Source organism: Manis pentadactyla, chromosome 14 (genome assembly GCF_030020395.1).
Source record: "Manis pentadactyla isolate mManPen7 chromosome 14, mManPen7.hap1, whole genome shotgun sequence".
NCBI classification, from domain to species: domain Eukaryota; kingdom Metazoa; phylum Chordata; class Mammalia; order Pholidota; family Manidae; genus Manis; species Manis pentadactyla.
In genome coordinates this window covers 31,767,539-31,784,656 of record NC_080032.1, presented here as the reverse complement: position 1 = coordinate 31,784,656, position 17,118 = coordinate 31,767,539, and the positions used below count along the sequence as shown (strand labels likewise).

The 17,118-nt window shown below is 43.2% G+C and overlaps 1 protein-coding gene across 17 annotated transcripts in view; it reads left to right on the top strand.

Annotated features, from left to right (window-relative positions):
• The first annotated feature begins 6,606 nt into the window (after nucleotides 1-6,606).
• DLEC1 (DLEC1 cilia and flagella associated protein) overlaps nucleotides 6,607-17,118 on the top strand; it is a 67,917-nt gene continuing 57,405 nt past the window's right edge. For 10 of the 17 annotated variants that reach the window (XM_057491990.1, XM_057491989.1, XM_036921630.2 and 7 more), the window contains exons 1-2: nucleotides 6,607-7,233; nucleotides 8,120-8,273. In XM_057491990.1, the coding sequence (XP_057347973.1) occupies nucleotides 6,850-7,233; nucleotides 8,120-8,273 (538 nt within the window). In that variant the 5' untranslated portion in view covers nucleotides 6,607-6,849. The remainder of the gene's footprint in view (nucleotides 7,234-8,119; nucleotides 8,274-17,118) is intronic. The other 7 variants (XM_036921622.2, XM_036921621.2, XM_036921624.2 and 4 more) reach the window with 5 other exon arrangements.

Genomic DNA, 17,118 nt, shown 5'->3' with positions numbered 1-17,118 from the left:
AGCAGTAGGAGCACCCTGTGCAGCCAGCGGGCCTGTCAGACCCCTCTTTGGCTCCCATCCCCTCAGGGATGAGCAAGTCCACACTGGCAGGCCTCAGGTGGGATGCCCAGCTCCAAGGACAAGAGGGTCCTTTCTCTGCCTTCACCTCTGTGTCTCCTATGCAAGGGCTCATGCCTCCAAGCCTTCCTTCTGGGGCCCTCCCCTGGACTTGGGGTCTGCTACCCATACCTCTGACTTCCCTGAGGGTCTGCAAAACCCCCTGCTTAGCAAGCCAGGCCTCCTGAAGTCCTGTTCCTCTTCCCTGGAAGACACAATAAAATCCTGACACTAGCAATTGACTTGGCTTCATTGCAATGATCTATTTATTTACATCACTTCCCAGCTCTGAGCCCAAGCCAGGGCATTAGCTGAGACTGTCCCAGATGCACAGGTGGGGGCTGCAGCCAGACTCTATCATTGCATACCCAAAACCTACCCCACACAGGCCCTCTTCTGGCCTCTGGCCTAGATAGAGTTGCTAAAGCCTTCTTCCTGGCTAGAAGTCGTTAGGCAGGATGATATGACTGACTCAGAGTTGGCGTATATAACCGGGTTCTGCCAGAAAGTGGCTGGCCCACGCCCTGCTTAGAGAAACAAGCTGCTGCTCTGACCTGTGGGTCAGTCTGCCCTCCAGTTCTCTCCTCTCCTCCCGTCTGCCCCTACCCCGGGCTGGGAGGTGCTCTGCTTGTTTCTGCTGGGTGTAAGACTGTGTGGTGAGGATGACTGTACGTCTTTGTGTGGAGGGGCTGCAGGGCCCAGGAAGAGGCTTTATACCCAACTACAAAGCTGCTGGAGTCAGCCCCCTGCCCTAAAAAAGCCCTCTGTGGGCCCTGCCCTGGCCAGGCACCTCAGTCACCCGACTCAAAAGCCAGCCCTCACTTCCCTCTGCGAGATGCCATGAAATCCTGGTCACTCGGACTCTCGGCAGGCTCAGTTCGTGTGCACAGACGGACCGCACATGCCCGAGGACTAGCTATCTCACGGAGTCCTGGGCATCTCTTGCGGCCACCCATCATGTCTTCAATGTGTGAGAGGGTTGGTGTGAGGGGAGGGGTGACTGGAGATGCCTCATTCAAGGCCAATGGTCTCCTCCAGTCACTTTTCTCAGCCTTTCCACTGGAAGCCTGGGAAGGGAAGGACCAACCCAAGAATGCCAACTTTCAGGATGGTCAGGCTCCAGGTGTGCTTCATGGCTGGCCCTGCCCAACCTCTCTCCCAGAAGCACAAACCTAAGCGGGGAGGGGAAGTGGACCAGGCTTAGTCTGCCCCTCCGTGTCTCTGGAGCCCCTGTCCCTGGGCGAAGGGTTGTTTGAATCTTGGCTCTGGTGGTCACCGAGCCTTGCATGAGATTTCAGTCTAAGTGCACACTCCTGATGCTTGTGAGGGCTGGAAACCCATCTGAATTTCCTCCAGAGGGTCTTGGGCCTAAATCCAGATGCATCAGGAGGAAATGTAAAGGCTCTTTTGCCAGGGAAACAGCTATGGCAAAGTGAGCAAGCTCAGATCATGCCAGGAAAACACAACTGACCGTGCAGGGATCCAGGAGACCAAGATGGAAGACTAGGTTTCTGGGCCTATTGGAAACCCCAGGACACTATGGATAACTGGGGATTACTTTTCCATGATTTGTGGGATTTTATTGCATATTCATTTTTTAATGTCACTAATCTCTATTTCACCGTGGACTAAGTCCCAGCACTCCCCCTACCCTGCCACTGACAGAGCCTAGTGTTCAGTGTGGGGAAATAGCAGGAAATGTCCTGAGGGAGGAGGCGCAGCGCAGTCCACCTGAGGGAGAAGGTACACTTAAGGGGTGTGTGAAATGAAGACAGAACTGATCTGCTATTTCATTCAACAAATATATACTGGATACCTACTGTGTACTAGGCACTGTTATAGAGGCTTGGGAATCATCTGTGAACAAAATATTTCAGAAGCCCCTGCCCTTGCAGAGCTTAAATTCTAATGGCAAGAAAAGAGAGACTATAATATATACAGGAAGTGAATTGTATAGTATATCATGAATTGTATAGTATATTTATTAGAAGGTATAAGAACATTTTTTTAAGGGTAAGGGAATTCAGCAATGGGAGAGGGTTAAATTTTATATAGGATCTACAGGGAAGATGACATATGAGCAAAGACTTGTCAGAGGTGAAAAAGTGGGCCATCCAGAGATATCCAGGGAAGAGCTTCCCAGGCAGAGCAGACAGGCAGTGTCAAGGCCCTGAGGCAGAAGTGTGATGTGCTAGAGAACTAGAAAGGTGGCCAGTGTGGCTGGAGCACAGGGAGCAAGAAAGAGGGATGATGAGTAAGGAAGGAGAGGTCAGGGGGACCAGGTTCTGTTGGGCTTCTTCTGGAGCACTGAGAAGTGCTCCAGCCAAGGAGGGACACAATCTGACTCAGGTCTGAAAAGAAGCTCTCTGGAAGGAGCTGTGTCATAGAGGGACAAGGCTAAAGCAGGAAGTCCAGGAGGCTCTTACAATAATGAGAAGAAAATGGCTGGTGGCTTAGACCTTGAGGATGGGAGTGAGGTCATGAAAAGTGGGAGATTCTGCATACATTTTGATTACAGAACCAACAGGATTCACTGGTGGCAACTAAGAGAAAAAGAGTCAAGGTGACTCCAAGTTCTTGGCCTGGGCCACTGGGAGGAGGGAGTTCCCAATACCTGAAATGGCTGAGGAGGAACGGGTGCGGAGTTTTGGACATATTAAGTTTTAGGTGCCTTCAGATATCCAAGGCAAGATGTCAAGTACAGGGTGGACATACAAATCTGGAGTTTTGGAGGGGGGAGATGTGGGCTGGGGACAATATTTATGTGGTCCAAACATGTTTAGAATGTATATAAGCTTTCATACAATGCTGCTGGGAATCTACTCAGATAATTTTTCTGGAGGGCAATTTGGCATCACCTCAAATATTAAAGTGTTAATACCCTTTGGCCAAGTAATTTTTAATTCTGTGATATCAGATTCTAAGGTATTATTTGTATATTACACAAATATATTGTGCAAGATGAAGTTCATTAGCAGTGACCTGGTTAAATTATATTTCCATATAGTGGGTCCCTTGCATCTGTTTAAAAAACACACACACACACAGAAAAACATTTCTCTGTGAATTGCTGTAGAAGTGAAAAAAAGCAAAAGGCAGGCCAATATATGTAATGTATGATATGTCATTTGTGCTCTTCAAAAATTAAAAACAAGTTTACAGATATTGGTGTTTGTGTAGGTAGAAAAAATAGCTGCAGGGATAGAGATAATTCAAGGGGTTGAGAGGAAGACACTTCTTATTTATGTACCATTTGAATTTTTTTTTACCATAATGATGTATAACTTTTGAAATTTAACAGTACATAAAATGAAAAGGCAAAAAATGCATGTGGGAACCCAGAGAGAAACAAAAACTCTGGCCAGCAGAACAGGTTATAAAATCAAGGCAGCTCAAGAAATCCCCTTTGTGCTATTGAAGTCTTCACAGGGGAGACAGCTGGAGAACGGCTTGGAAGGTGACAGAGCCCTTTGTTACTGGGGCAGGGCTTGAACCATTTGTTTATTCAGTTGTCAGAGAGCAACAAGGGAATTGGATGCTGGGCAGGTCAGAATCAGGGATGAATACAGCTTATCAGGCAGAGAGATACCTACCAGCAGAAGAGGGAGGTGAAGGGTGGAGATGGGGGAGGTGCAGAGGAAAGAGGAAGACAAGGGAAGAGAGTGAGGCATTAAAAAGGAAAAGATACTGTTGAAAGGCCCAGGACAAGGACAGAGCACAGGCTGTCACCACAGAGGAAATGGAGGGTTGCTGGAGACCTTGGCTTGCATAGCAGAGGGGGCTGAAGCCAGAGGGAGGGGTCATAGAGAAAGGGAGAGACCTCTCCCGAGGCAGGGTCAGACTCCCTGTGATCTTCGAGACTGTTGTGAGGCAGGATGGAATGGCCAAAAGTGATGGCAAAAATCCACTGTTCTTTCTCTAATGTAGGGAGGGGGTCAGGGGCCTTCACAAGTGGAACTGCTCCTAGCCAATAAGGCCACTCCTCATATCAGAGCAGTGGATCCCCACCCCCCACAGACGGTTCTGCTTCCCACCTGTAAGATAAATTCTAGCCGAAATAAGCAGGCAAAGAGAGGCAACAAAGGGCCAGGTAATTTATTTAAATACCCCCAGGTGAGGTTCTGTGGCCTTCTTGTCACAGGCCAGAGAAGTCACACCCGGTTGGGGAGGTGGGGCGCTTATAAGGGATTAGGAGGGGGAGGGGTGGGCAAACTATCTTAGGGGGTGTGGAGAGGTATGATTGGCTAAAGGTGACATAATAGACAACTAGAAACTTTTTTTCCTTCCAAGAGGGAGGAGGCTGACATCCGGGTCTTAGTTGGCACATCAGGATGGAATTCAGGGAGAGCTGTCTCCTTTCCATATACGGCACGGACTTTGGGGTCTGGTCTGTTCTCCCCCTATGGCATCTCTCTGTTCTGTTTGCATGTCCTTGTTTTTCCTTTCTCCAGCCTAACACCACCCACAGCTCCTTCCTGCACCAGGCACCTGGTAGGATATGGACAACTGGACAAAGCAGCCCTCATGCCCAGTTTCCCTGCACCTCCACCTCCCACCGTGCTACCTCCTAGCACACACACAAGTCAGTGATGGGAGCAAGGCCTGCACAGGCTCTGTCAACAGACTCAGAATGCTTGGGTAAATAATTATGGGGTCCCAGCTACCTGGAGAGCAGGTATGGGGCACGTCATCAGTGGAGAAGAGAGCAGCTCATGGAGAGCCAGAGCTTCCCAGCATGGAGGACAAAAAAGGCACTGGAAAAGATGGATGACGGAGCCACCCCAGAAGCAGAAGCTGCTCAGGTCTGTGGGTAAGCATCCTGGGGCACATCTCAGGAAGTGGTTTTCAGGCCATTAAGTCATGCAGACTTACCCCACAGTGAAAAGTGGCTGGTCCTATCAACTGTGAGCAGAAGCCATGGTGTGCCAATGGCAAGTCACTGTGGTGCCAAGCTGCTGCCTGGACCAGTGCAGTGTCTCCCCCTTGCAGTGGTGATGTAATTGCCTGCCTGGTTGCCCACACGGGATGTCTGGGAGTCATTCTTGGCCCCTGTTCTCACTGCCACTGTCCTTGGGCAGGTCTTGTCAATTCTACTTTCCAGCTCTACCTCCAACCAGCTTCTCTCACCCTACCCCAAGTTCCCTTCATCTGTCCTAGCCTCTGCAAGTTTCCTAATTGATTCCCCTCATGCCTCTTGCTTCCCTTGTCTGTTCTTTCACAGCAACCAGTGATCCTGCTAAAACACAGAGCAGACCCACTCAGCTTAAGAGCCTTGACAGCTCTTCTGCTGTCCTCAGAATAGTTTAAATTCCCTGTTGCCTACAAACCCATTTTTGACATGCCCCTTACCTACCAGTTCCATTCTTCCCCCTCACTAAGTCCCACTTCCTGAACTTCGATCCCTTTGTGGTGCACTCCCAGAGGACACGATGTGTTTCCCCTGCCAGGCGTGACCTTTCCCCTTCTCTCCTGGCTTATTCCTACTCATTTTCCCCACTTTCTCCACTTAAAAAAAATTGAAGTATGATTTTTATATAGTAAAAAATCATCCTTTATACTTCTATGGGGCTTGCCAAATCTGCTCCTATGGTTGTGTAATCAAAATAGAGATGAAATATAGATAGTACAGTTCCAGCACCCAGAAAATTCCTCAGTCTTTGAAGCCAAACTAATTTCAATCACCAGCTCCTAGAAACACTGATTTGTTTTGCGTTTTCCAGAATGTCCTATAAGTGGAATCATTCAGCATGTAAGTAACCTTTTGAGAAAGGTTTTACCTAGCATAAGGTATTTGCAACTCATCTGTGCTGTGGTGTTTCCTCACTGCGAGGAGTATCCCATTGTAGAGATGTACCTCCACCGGTGGATGGGATATTTGGGTTTTTTCCGTTTTCTTTTTCTCATAATTTTTTCCTGACATTCCGGAATCTAAGTCTCACATTAGGAATAAAGCCACCATAAACATTTTCAGACTCGGTTCTATGTAGACGTTTTCATTTCACTTGGGAAATACCTAGGGGAGAGACTGCTGTATGTGTCACTTTGTAAGGAACTGCCAAACCGCTTCCAGAGCTGCCATGCTGATTGGTATTCCCATTGCAGTACGTTGAGAATCCGAGTTGCACATCCTCACAGCCACTCATTCAGAACACCGGCTTAATTTTAAAAATTCACTATTTGCTTAATTTCTTGACATGCTACGAAGCGTGCAGTGGTATCGCTCTGCGGTTTTAATTCCCACTTCCTTGGCGACCACGCCGATGAGTCTAATTCTTTAAACCTGTGCTTGGCCTTCACTCTGCCCGAAGAGCCACTGTTGGCGCTCACGCTGCAGGATGGTCCCGTCCCTGCAGTCCCGAGACAACCAGCGCGCCTCTCCGCCTCGGCCGCTGTTCTACTGTACCTCCTGCTCTGCGCCCGGTCTCTCTCTCACACACCCTCACGCACACCCGTATACACTCGCCCAGGACTGCGGGCTCCTCGACGACAGACACATCTTACTTCCTCTGGCTTCCCAGCCCCCAGCACAGACCTGAAACAGAATCTTTGTAAATAAACACTGAACGAGCGAACTAATAACTGCTTTACAGATTAGAGATTGATCGGACGAAAACGTCTCACACTAAACAAGCGACGCTGGGAAAGACAGCACTCAGGGAGACGTCAACTCGGGCGCTGCCTCCGAGGCTGAGAAGCGGAAGGGGCGGGACAGGAAGCGGAAGTGAGGCAAGAGGCAACGGCGGCGGCGTTGTCATGGAGACTGGACAGTTAGGAGACCCGCAGTCTGCGGAGTCTGGGTCCTACGCGTTCTCGGGGGCTACGTGGACGCCCACGTCGCGACTGGCCGGGATCCGCAGCCCCAGCCAGTCCGCCCGGCTGTCCTCCATGGCCCACTCCGAGGCCTTCCACTGCGGTGTCTCGGACCGGCCGCGCCGCCTGGCACCTTTGCGCGAGCCGCACCTGCTGCGCCTGCGTCCCACTTCGCTACGCTCCCAGGACATCTCGCACTTGCTCACAGGTGTCTTCCGCAACCTGTACTCGGCCGACGTGATCGGCGAGGACGTGAGCTCGAATCTAATCAAAGCCCGCGGGAGCAAGAATGCGCTCCACGAGCAATTCGTGGACGAGCTGCAGCAGGTGAGGCGGCTCGCGGGCTCCAGGGCGGGCTCCGGGACTCGGCCTAGAGCTGGTACCGGGCGCAGGGGCTGCCGCTGGGAGAGCCGTCAGGTCGGTACTCCAGGCAGTCGACCCTCCAGAGAAGGACGTTAAGTGCACCCATCCGGCATATACCTGCGGCACCGCCCCATTTCTTCACATACACGTACACGTTATGCATTGCATCTGTAGTAAGAGGGCAGGGCACTTAGCTGAATAGCTGCCGTTCCCTGGAAGTGGTAAAGCTAAAAGCCGCCCGCCTTTGGGGATCCTGCCTTCGTATCACAAACCACAGTGTTAACCGGGCGTTCATGCCCAGACTGTAGGAAGCATGCCCAGTCTCGGAACAGCAGCTCTGCCTTTTCCCAGTGCAAGCAGGAAGAAGCTAGCTGGGATCGTCCGCTGAGTCTGATTGCTGACCACGCTCTCATAACGCGCTTAAAGGGGGTCTCAAGTGAGCGCTTTCAAACCGTTGAAGGAGCTCACAGCTAGAGGCTACCTACTCACTATGCTCCCTGCAGCCAAGTAGCAAGTCCTCCATTGCAGGGGAATCTAGGTAGCGCAAACCTCTGTCTACCGCAGGTGCTGTGCTAACTTGTGTTTGGTATTTCAGAGTTAGGATGGCAACTCTCTTTCCCATGAAACCAGGAGTCAGAGACAGGGTTTCAGGCTCGACTCTGTTACTTTACTCTGAAACCTTTAAGCCACTTCCCTCTTGGGTTTCTTTTCACATCTGTTAGGTTGGACCAGATGGTGTCTATAGTCCTGTAACTGTCTCATGTTTCACGGGAAGCCTGGATGCTGGGGTGAGGTTGAGCAAAGCTACATAATTCACCATATTTTGTGCCTTTGATCATCCACCTGTCAGATTCGGAAGCTCTATAAGCAGCGGCTGGATGAGGCTGAAATGTTGGAAAGACACATCATTCAGGCTCGTGCACGGGCCCTTGCAGAGAAAGAAAGGTCCGTGCAACAACAGACCAAGGTGCAGTTCCTTGAGGCCTTCATCACGTTGCCGCCAGGTGTGTATAAAGAACTCCCACATGCCTTCGCCCTGATTATCCAGCTGCTAATACACTACGTATTTGCTCCATTGCCCACTTTGTAGTCCTCTTCTTCTGAACATTTGGAGAGCAAGTTGCAGATGTGATGTTTCCTTTCCACAAAACTCTCCAGAGTGCACGTTTCCAAAATAGGGACATATAACCAGCATGCAACCCTCCAAGCCAAGTCAGCAATGGTAGAGCATCACCCAGCACTTCACAGACCCCATGCAGATTCCACCAGCTGTCCCAGGGTGGCTTCTTCTCTCTGGTCCATGATCCTATATAGGAAATCATGTTGCATGTAATTGTATCTCTTTCTCAGACTCTTTTTTTGAAACAATTCCTGATCTTTTCCTGTCTTTCATGTTCTTGATGTTTTTTTGCTATTTTTTTTATTATGGTAAAATACACCTAACAAAATTTATCATCGTAACCATAGTTCAGTGGTATTAAATACATTCATAGTGTTACACAATTATTACCACCATTCATTTTCATGACTTTTCATCTTGCTGAATTGAAACTCTGTGCCCATTAGACACTAATTCCCCATTCTCCCTCTTCCAGCCCCTGATACCCACCATTCTACTTTCTGTCTCTATGATTCTGACTATTCTAAGTGCCTCATATAAGTGGAATTATGCAGGATTTATCTTTTTTGACTGGCTTATTTCACTCAGCATGTCCTCAGGGTGCATCCATGTTATAGCATATTGCAGACTTTCCTTCCTTTTTAAGGCTGGATAATATTCCATAATGTGTATATACCACATTAAGTTTATTTATTCATCTATTGATGGACTCTATGGTTGCTCCCACATTTTGGCTATTGTGAACAATGCTATGAACATGGATGTACAAATATCTCTTTAAGACCCTGCTTTTAATTATTTGGGAGGTATACCCAGAAGTGGAATTGCTGGATCATATGGTAGTTTCATTTTTAATTTTGAGGAATTGTCATACTATTTTCCATAGTAGCTATAGTGCACAAGGGTTCCCATTTCTCTACATCCTTACCAACACTTGTTATTTTCTGCTGTTTTTGATAGTAGCCATTCTAATGAGTGTGAATTGGTATCTTATTGTAGTTTTGATGTGTATTTCCCTGCTAAAAATTAGTGATGTTGATTAGCATCTTTTCATGTGCTTAAAGGCCATTTGCGTATCTCCTTTCTTTTAGCCTTATGTTTTTATTTGAAATACAGTTGATACACAATATATTGGTTTCAGGTATACAACATGATTCGACAATTAAATACATTACTAATTGCTCACCACAGTAAGTATAGTTATCATCTGCCAACAAGATATTGCAATATTATTGATTATATTCCCTATTATGTACTTCCATCCCCGTGACTATTTTATAATTGGAAGTGTGTACCTCTTTATCTCCTTCACCTATTTCACCCACCTCCCTTCACATCCCCCCGAGTGGCAACCACCAGGCTGTTCTCTGTGTTTATTCTATTAACGGCCTCTTCCATCTCATCCAGTCTGATCTTAAGTCCTTCCAGAGATTGTTTTATTTCTGTATTTGCCCTCCCAACTTGATCCGTTAGCTCTTGCATATTTCTCTGCAGGTCCATCAGCATGGTTATGACCTTTATTTTGAATTCTTTTTCAGGAAGATTGGTTATATCTGTCTACCCAGTCCCTCTCTTGGTGGTTGTCAGGGTAGTTCTGGACTGGACCAAATTCTTCTGCCTTTTCATGGCAACAGAGGTAGTTATAGGCAGGTAGCATGTGTGTCAGTTGGGAGAACAAAGTCCCTCCTGCTTGCTGGTCACCCTGCCCTTCACCGCACACTTGAAGCAGGCTCCGGTTAATTTCCTGAGCCGCCGTGGGTGGGGCAGCCGTCGGGGCAGCCCAGAGCCCTACGGGGAGTGGCAGGCGCACTGGGTGTGCTCTCCTGCGCGTTGCCCCAGGGCCTTTTCTGTCTGTGCCGGGCAGCTGCGTGCCTGCAGCGGCTTGTGGTTCTGGCCCGGGCGGCTGCGCCTGGGAGGGGACTCTGGGTGGCCGCTGTGGATGCGGCCGCTCCCAGGCTGCTCTGCCGCTATGGCGGGCCGCACCAGAGGGGGAACGGGCGGGAGACTGTTTATCGCCGAGGGGGCCTCCGAGCTGCTCTGCCGCCCAGGGGGTTGGGGCGCCCAGAGTTCCCTGGGATTCCCAGCTGCTAGGCTAAGTGTCCCAGGACGCCTCCGTCCAGCTGTGGGGTCCCTGTCCCTTTAAGACTTTCAAGAAGCACTCGCTTTTCTTTGTCCCAGGGGCGCCGGCTGCAGAGACCCGCTCGCAGATTTTACTGTTCTGTTTCCCTAGCATCCAGCACCACACGCACTGTGTGTCTGCGCTCTGGTGCGGTTGGCTAGGGCTGGGTATTTAGCAGTCCTGGGCTCCCTCTCCATCCCCGCTCTGACTCCTCTCCTGCAGATGAGCTGGGGTTGGGGGGCGCTTGGGTCCCGCCGGGCTGCGGCTTGGATCTTACCCCCTTCACGAGGTGCTGGGTTCTCGCAGGTGTAGATGTAGCCTGGCTGTTGTCCTGTATTCTCTAGTCTCTTTGTTAGGCGTAGTTGTATTTGTTGTATTTTCAAAAATATATATGGTTTTGGGAAGAGATTTCCGCTGCCCTACTCATGCTGCCATCTTGGCTCCTCCCTCTGTTCTCTGTGTTTATGAGTCTATTTCTGTTTTGTTTGCTTTGTTGTGTTTTTTTAGACTCAACAGTAAGTGAAATCATATGATATTTGTCTTTCTCTGTCTACTTATTTCACTTAGCATATTGCCTGCTAGGTCCATCCATGTTATTGCAAATGGAAAGATTTCACTTTTTTTTTATGGCTGAGTAATATTCTGTTATATATATTTACCACAGCTTTTTTTTTTTTTTTTTTACCATTCATCTATCAATGAACACTTAGGTTTTGTTGGTTGTGTCCTTTGCTGTGCAGAAATTGTTTAGTTTGATATAGTCCCACTTATTTATTTTTGCTTTTTTCCCCCTTGCCAGGAGAGAATATCCAAAAAAAAATTACTGATGCTAATGTTCAGTTTACTGCCTATGTTTTCTTCTAGGAGTTTTATGGTTTCAGGTCTAATATTTAGATCTTTAATCCATTTTGAGTTGGTTTTTGTATATGGTGCTATACAATAATCCAGTTTCATTCATTTGCATGTAGCTGTCCAGTTTTTCCAACACCATTTATTGTCTTTTCCCCATTGTATATTCATGGCTCCTTTGGCATGTATTAATTGAGCATATATGCATGGTTTTATTTCTGGCTCTCTATTCTGTTCCATTGGTCTATGGGTCTGTTCTTAGGCCAGTACCATACAGTTTTAATCATTGTAGCTTTGAAGTATAGTTTGAGGTCAGGGAGCACAATATACCGAGCTTTGCTCTTCTTTCTCAAGATTGCTTTGGTTATTTGGAGTCTTTTGTGGTTTCATCTAAATTTCAGGATTATCTGCTCTATTTCTGTGAAAAATACCATTGTTACTTTGATAGGGATTGCTTTGAATCTGTAGATTTCTTTGGGCACTATGGCCATTTTAACAATATTAATTCTTCCAACCCATAAGCAAATGAATCTTTCCATTTATTTGTGTCCTCTTCAATTTCTTTCATCAGTGGTTTATAGTTTTCAGAGTACAGTTCATTCACCTCCTTTGTTAGATTTATTCCTAATTATTTTATTCCTTTTGATGCTATTGTAAATGGGATTTTCTTAATTTCTTTCTCTGCTAGTTCATTATTTGTATATAGAAACATAGCAGATTTCTGTATATTAATTTTATATCCTGTGACTTTACTGAATTCACTTATTCTAGCAGTTTTTTGGTAGCTTAATTAGGGTTTTCTGTATATAGTATCATGTCATCTGCAAATAGTGACAATTTTACTTCTTCCTTGCCAATTTGGATGCTTTTTATTTCTTTTTCATGTCTGACTGCTATGGCTGGGACTTCTAGTACTTTGTTGAATAAGAATGGTGAGAGTGGGCATCCTTGTCTTGTTCCTGATCTTAAAGGGAAAGCTTTCAGGTTTTCACCATTGAATATAATGTTAGCTCTGGGTTTGTAATATGTCACCTTTATTATGTTGAGGTATGTTACCTCTTTACCCATTCTATTTATCATGTTTGGATGTTTATTATGAATGGATGTTGAATTTTGTCAAATGCTTTTTCTGCATATGTTGAGATAATCACATGGTTCTTATCCTTCCTTTGTGTCCATTTTTCCTACTGGTTTTTTTATATGGTCTTTCTGTTCCTCATTGTGCAGAAGGTGTTCACTCAGTCCTTAGTTCTTAGAAAGAATTGCTCTGTATGTAGACATGGATTTGGTGTGCACATGGGAGGAGGTGAATTCAGACCCTTTCTACACCATCATCTTGTATCTGAACATGCATATCTTCTTTGGGGAAATGTCTATTCAAGCCCATTTTTTAATCAACTTTTTGTTGTTTATGGAAATTCTGTATACATTCTGGACATTAGTCCCTTATCACACATATGATTTGCAAATATTTTCTCCTATTCTCTGGGCTTCCTTTTTACTCTGTTGGTATTTTCTTTTGATGTACACGGCTTTTTAATTTTCATGAAACTCCATTCATTAATTTTTTCTTTTGTTGCCTTGCCTTTGGTGTCATATCCAAGAGATCATTGCCAAATCCAGTGTCATGAAGATTTTGCCATATGTTTTCTTCTAAGAGTTTTATTGTCTCAGGTCTTACATTTAGGATCTTTGATTAATTTTGAGTTAATATTTTTATGGTGTTAGATAAGGATCCAACTTCATTTATTTTGCCTGGGATAACCAGTTTTCCCACCACTATTTGTTGAACAGACTGTCCTTTCCCTATTGAATGGCCTTGCCATCTTTGTCAAAAATCATTTGATCATATATGTGACAGCTTCTTTCTGCACTTTCTGTTCTATTCCATTGATCTCCATGTCTGTCTTTATGCTGGTACCATATTGTTTTGATTACTATAGGTTTCCAGTGAGTTTTTAAATTAGGAAATGTAAATGCTCCAACTTTGTTTGCTCTTTTTCAAGATTATTTTGGCTTTGAGGATTCCTTGAGATTCCATATGAATTTTAGGATGGGTTTCTCTATTTCTGTAAAAAATGTTATTGGAATTTTAATAGGGACTGCATTGAATCTATGAATCACTTTGGGTAGTATTGGTATTTTAACAATATTAAATCTTCCACTTCACTAACATGGAATGTGTTTTATTTATCTCTCTTTTAATTTCTTGCAGTAATGTTTTGTACTTCTCATTGTACAACTCTTTCACCTTCTCAGTTAACTTTTAAGCATTTTATTCCTTTCAGTGCTATTTTAAATGGAATTGTTTTCATAATTTCCTTTTCAGATTGTTTATTATTAGTGTATAGAAATGCATCTGATTTTGTGCATTGACTTTGTGTCCTGCTACTTTGCTGAATTTACTTGTTCTGTTTTCTTGTGGGATCTTTAGGGCTTTCTATATATAATATATCATCTACAAACAGATAATTCTACTGCTTTCTTTACAATTTGTGAGACTTTTGTTATTATTTTTTGCCTAATTGCTTTGATTAGAACTTCCAGGATTATATTGAATTGAAGTGGTGAAAGCAGGAACCCTTGCCTCATTCCTGATCTTAGAGGAAAAGCTTTCAGTATCTCATCATTGAATATGATATTCACTGTTAGTTTTTCACATATGACTTTTATTATGTTGAGGTTATTTCCTTCTAATCCTAGTTTTTAGTTGTTTTGATCAAAAATGGTGTTGAATTTTGTCAAATATTTTTTCTGCATCGAGATAGTCATGTGATTTTTTTTCCTTCGGTTTGTTAGTGTGGTTTATTATATTCATCATTTATTTCATGTTGAACCATCCTTGCATTCCAGTAATAGATCTCATTTAGTCATGGTGTATAACCCATTTAATATGTGTATAACCTATTTAATTCAATTTATTAGTATTTTATTGAGGATTTTTGCATCAGTGTTAATAAGGGATATTGGTCTGTAGTTTTCTTTTTTTGTAATGCCTTGATATCGGGGTAATGCTGGCCTCATAGAATGAGTTAGGAAGTGTTCTCTCCTCCTTAATTTTTTAGAAAAAATTGGGAGGAATTGGTATTAGTTCTTTAAGTTTTAGTAGAATTCAGCAGTGAAGCCATCAGGTATAGGGTATTTCTTGGTTGGGAGATTTTTTGATTACTGATTCAATCTCCTTACTGGTTATAGGTCAATTCAGATTTTCTGTTTCTTTGTGATTTTATCTTTGCAGGTTTTGTATTTCTGTGAATTTTTCCTTTTCCTTTTCATTATCCCATTCAGTGGTGTAGCATTGTTCCTGGTACTCTCTTATAATCCTTTTTATTTCTGTAGAATTGGTAGCGATGTCCCCACTTTCAATCAATTGTGTCTTCTTTTTCTTACTCCATCTAGCCAAAATTTTGTTAATTTTGTTGATCTTTTTGAAGAACTAACTTTTAGTTTCATTGATTTTCTCTGTTGTTATTCTGTTCTCTGCTTTGTTTATCTATGCTTTATTCTTTATTCTTTCCTTTTGCTAGCTTTGGGTTTAGTTTGTTTTTTTTTTACTTCCTTAAGTTCTAAAGTTAGGTTGTTAATTTGAGATCTCTCTTGTTTTCAATGTGTTTATAGCTATAAATTTTCTCCTTAGCCTTGCTTTTGCTGTATACTATATGTTTATATTATTTTCATTTGCATTTGTGTCTAAGTATTTTCCATTTTCCCTTGTGGTTTCTTCTTTGATCCATTGGTTGTTTAAAAGCGTATAGTTGAATTTGTACAATTTAGTGATTTTCCAGTTTTTCTGCTGTTACTGATTTCTAACTTCATCCTATTGTGATCAGAGAAACACTTTGTATGGTATCTGTCCTCTTCAATTTACTGAAATTATATGGTCTGGGAAATGTCCCATATGCACTTGAGTAAGATGTGTATGCTGCTGCTGTTAGGGTGCACGCTGTATACATCTGTTAGATTTAGTCGGTCTATTGTATTGTTTAAGTCCTTTGTTTCCTTATCTACTGTCTGGTTGTTCTATCCATTATGGTAAGTGGGGTTTTGAAGTCTCCAGCTGTTATTGTGGAACTATTTTTCTCCTCTGTCAATTTTTCTTTCATTACTTTGATGATCTATGATTAAAAGTGTAACTGTTCATAATTGTTATATCTTCTTGCTGTATTGTACCTTTTATTAATAGTGTCCTTCCTTGTGTCTTGTAATTGTTTTGATTTAAAGTCTATTTTGTCTGATGTTAGTATAGTCACCCCTGCTCTCTTTTGCTTATTATTTGCATAGACTATCATTTTTCAACCTTTCAATTTCAATCTATTTGTGTCTTTGGATCTGAAGTTTGTACCTTATATACAGCATGTAGTTGGAGCATGTCTTTTTATCCATTGTGCCAATCCCTGTCTTTTGATTGGAGTGTTTAATCCATTTACATTTAAAATAATTACTGATATGGAAGAACTTCTGTTATTGTGCTATTTGTTTTCTATATGCCTGGCAACTCTTTTGTCTCTCATTTCCTGATTTACCATTTTCTTTTGAGTTTAGTAAATTTTTGCAGTGAAATATTTAAATTCCTTATTTCCTTTTGTATATATTCTGTACTATTTTCTTTGTGGTTACCATAGGGATTATATTTAACAGCTTAAATTATAACACTATAATTTGAATTTACATCAGTTTAACTTCAATAACATACAAAAACTGCTTCTTTACAGCTCTTTCCTCACCCCTTTCAGTTGCTGATGTCACAGAATTACATCTTTATACATTGTGTGCCCAGAAACATAAGTTAATAATTCTTTAAAATGCATTAGTCTCTAAATTCTGTAGAAAATAAGACTTAGAGTTATAAACTGAAGCTACTTTAATACTAGCTTTTAGACTAACAATTTTTTCTTTAAATGTATTAGTCTCTTAAATCATGTAGAAGACTTACGATTTCCCATATATTTACCTTCATTGAGATCTTTATTTCTCCATATGGCTTCAAGTTACTGTCTAGAGTCCTTTCATTTCACCTTGCAGGATTCCCATGAGCATTTCTTAAAGGATAGGTCTAGTGGTAATAGATACCCTCAGCTTTTGTTTATCTGAGAATATCTTAATTTCTCCCTCACTTCTGGAGGACAGTTTGGCTGAATAGGATTCTTTGTTGGCAGTTTTTTTCCTTATAGTAGTCTGAATATATTTTCCCACTACTTTCTGACTTCTAAAATTTCTGATGAGAAATCTGCTGATCACTTACTGAGGGTCCCTTGTATGTGATGAGTTGCTTCTCACTGCTTTCAAGATTCTTTGTCTTTCAAAATTTTTACTGTAATGTGTCTTGGCATGAGTCTCTTTTTGAGTTCATCTTACTTACATTTTGTTGAGCTTCTTGGTTGTTTATATTCATGTATTTCATTAAATTTGGGAATTTTCAGTCTTCATTTTTTCAGTATTCTCTCCACCCCTTTCTCTTCTCTTGTTCTTCTGGAACTCCCACATTTGTATCTTGGTTGGCTTAATGATGTCCTACAAATCCCATACTCTGTTCACTTTTCTGCAATCTTTTTCCTTCTTGTTCCTCAGACTCAATACTTTATATTGTCTTATCATCAAGTTCATTGATTCTGTTTTCTGCCTGCTCAAATATGAATTTGAATTCTTGTCATAGTGAATATTTCATTTTACTTTTTGTACTTTTCAGTTCCAACATTTCTTTTCCTTTTTTTAGGTTTTCACCTTCTTTATTGATATTCACATTTTGTTTATATATTATTTT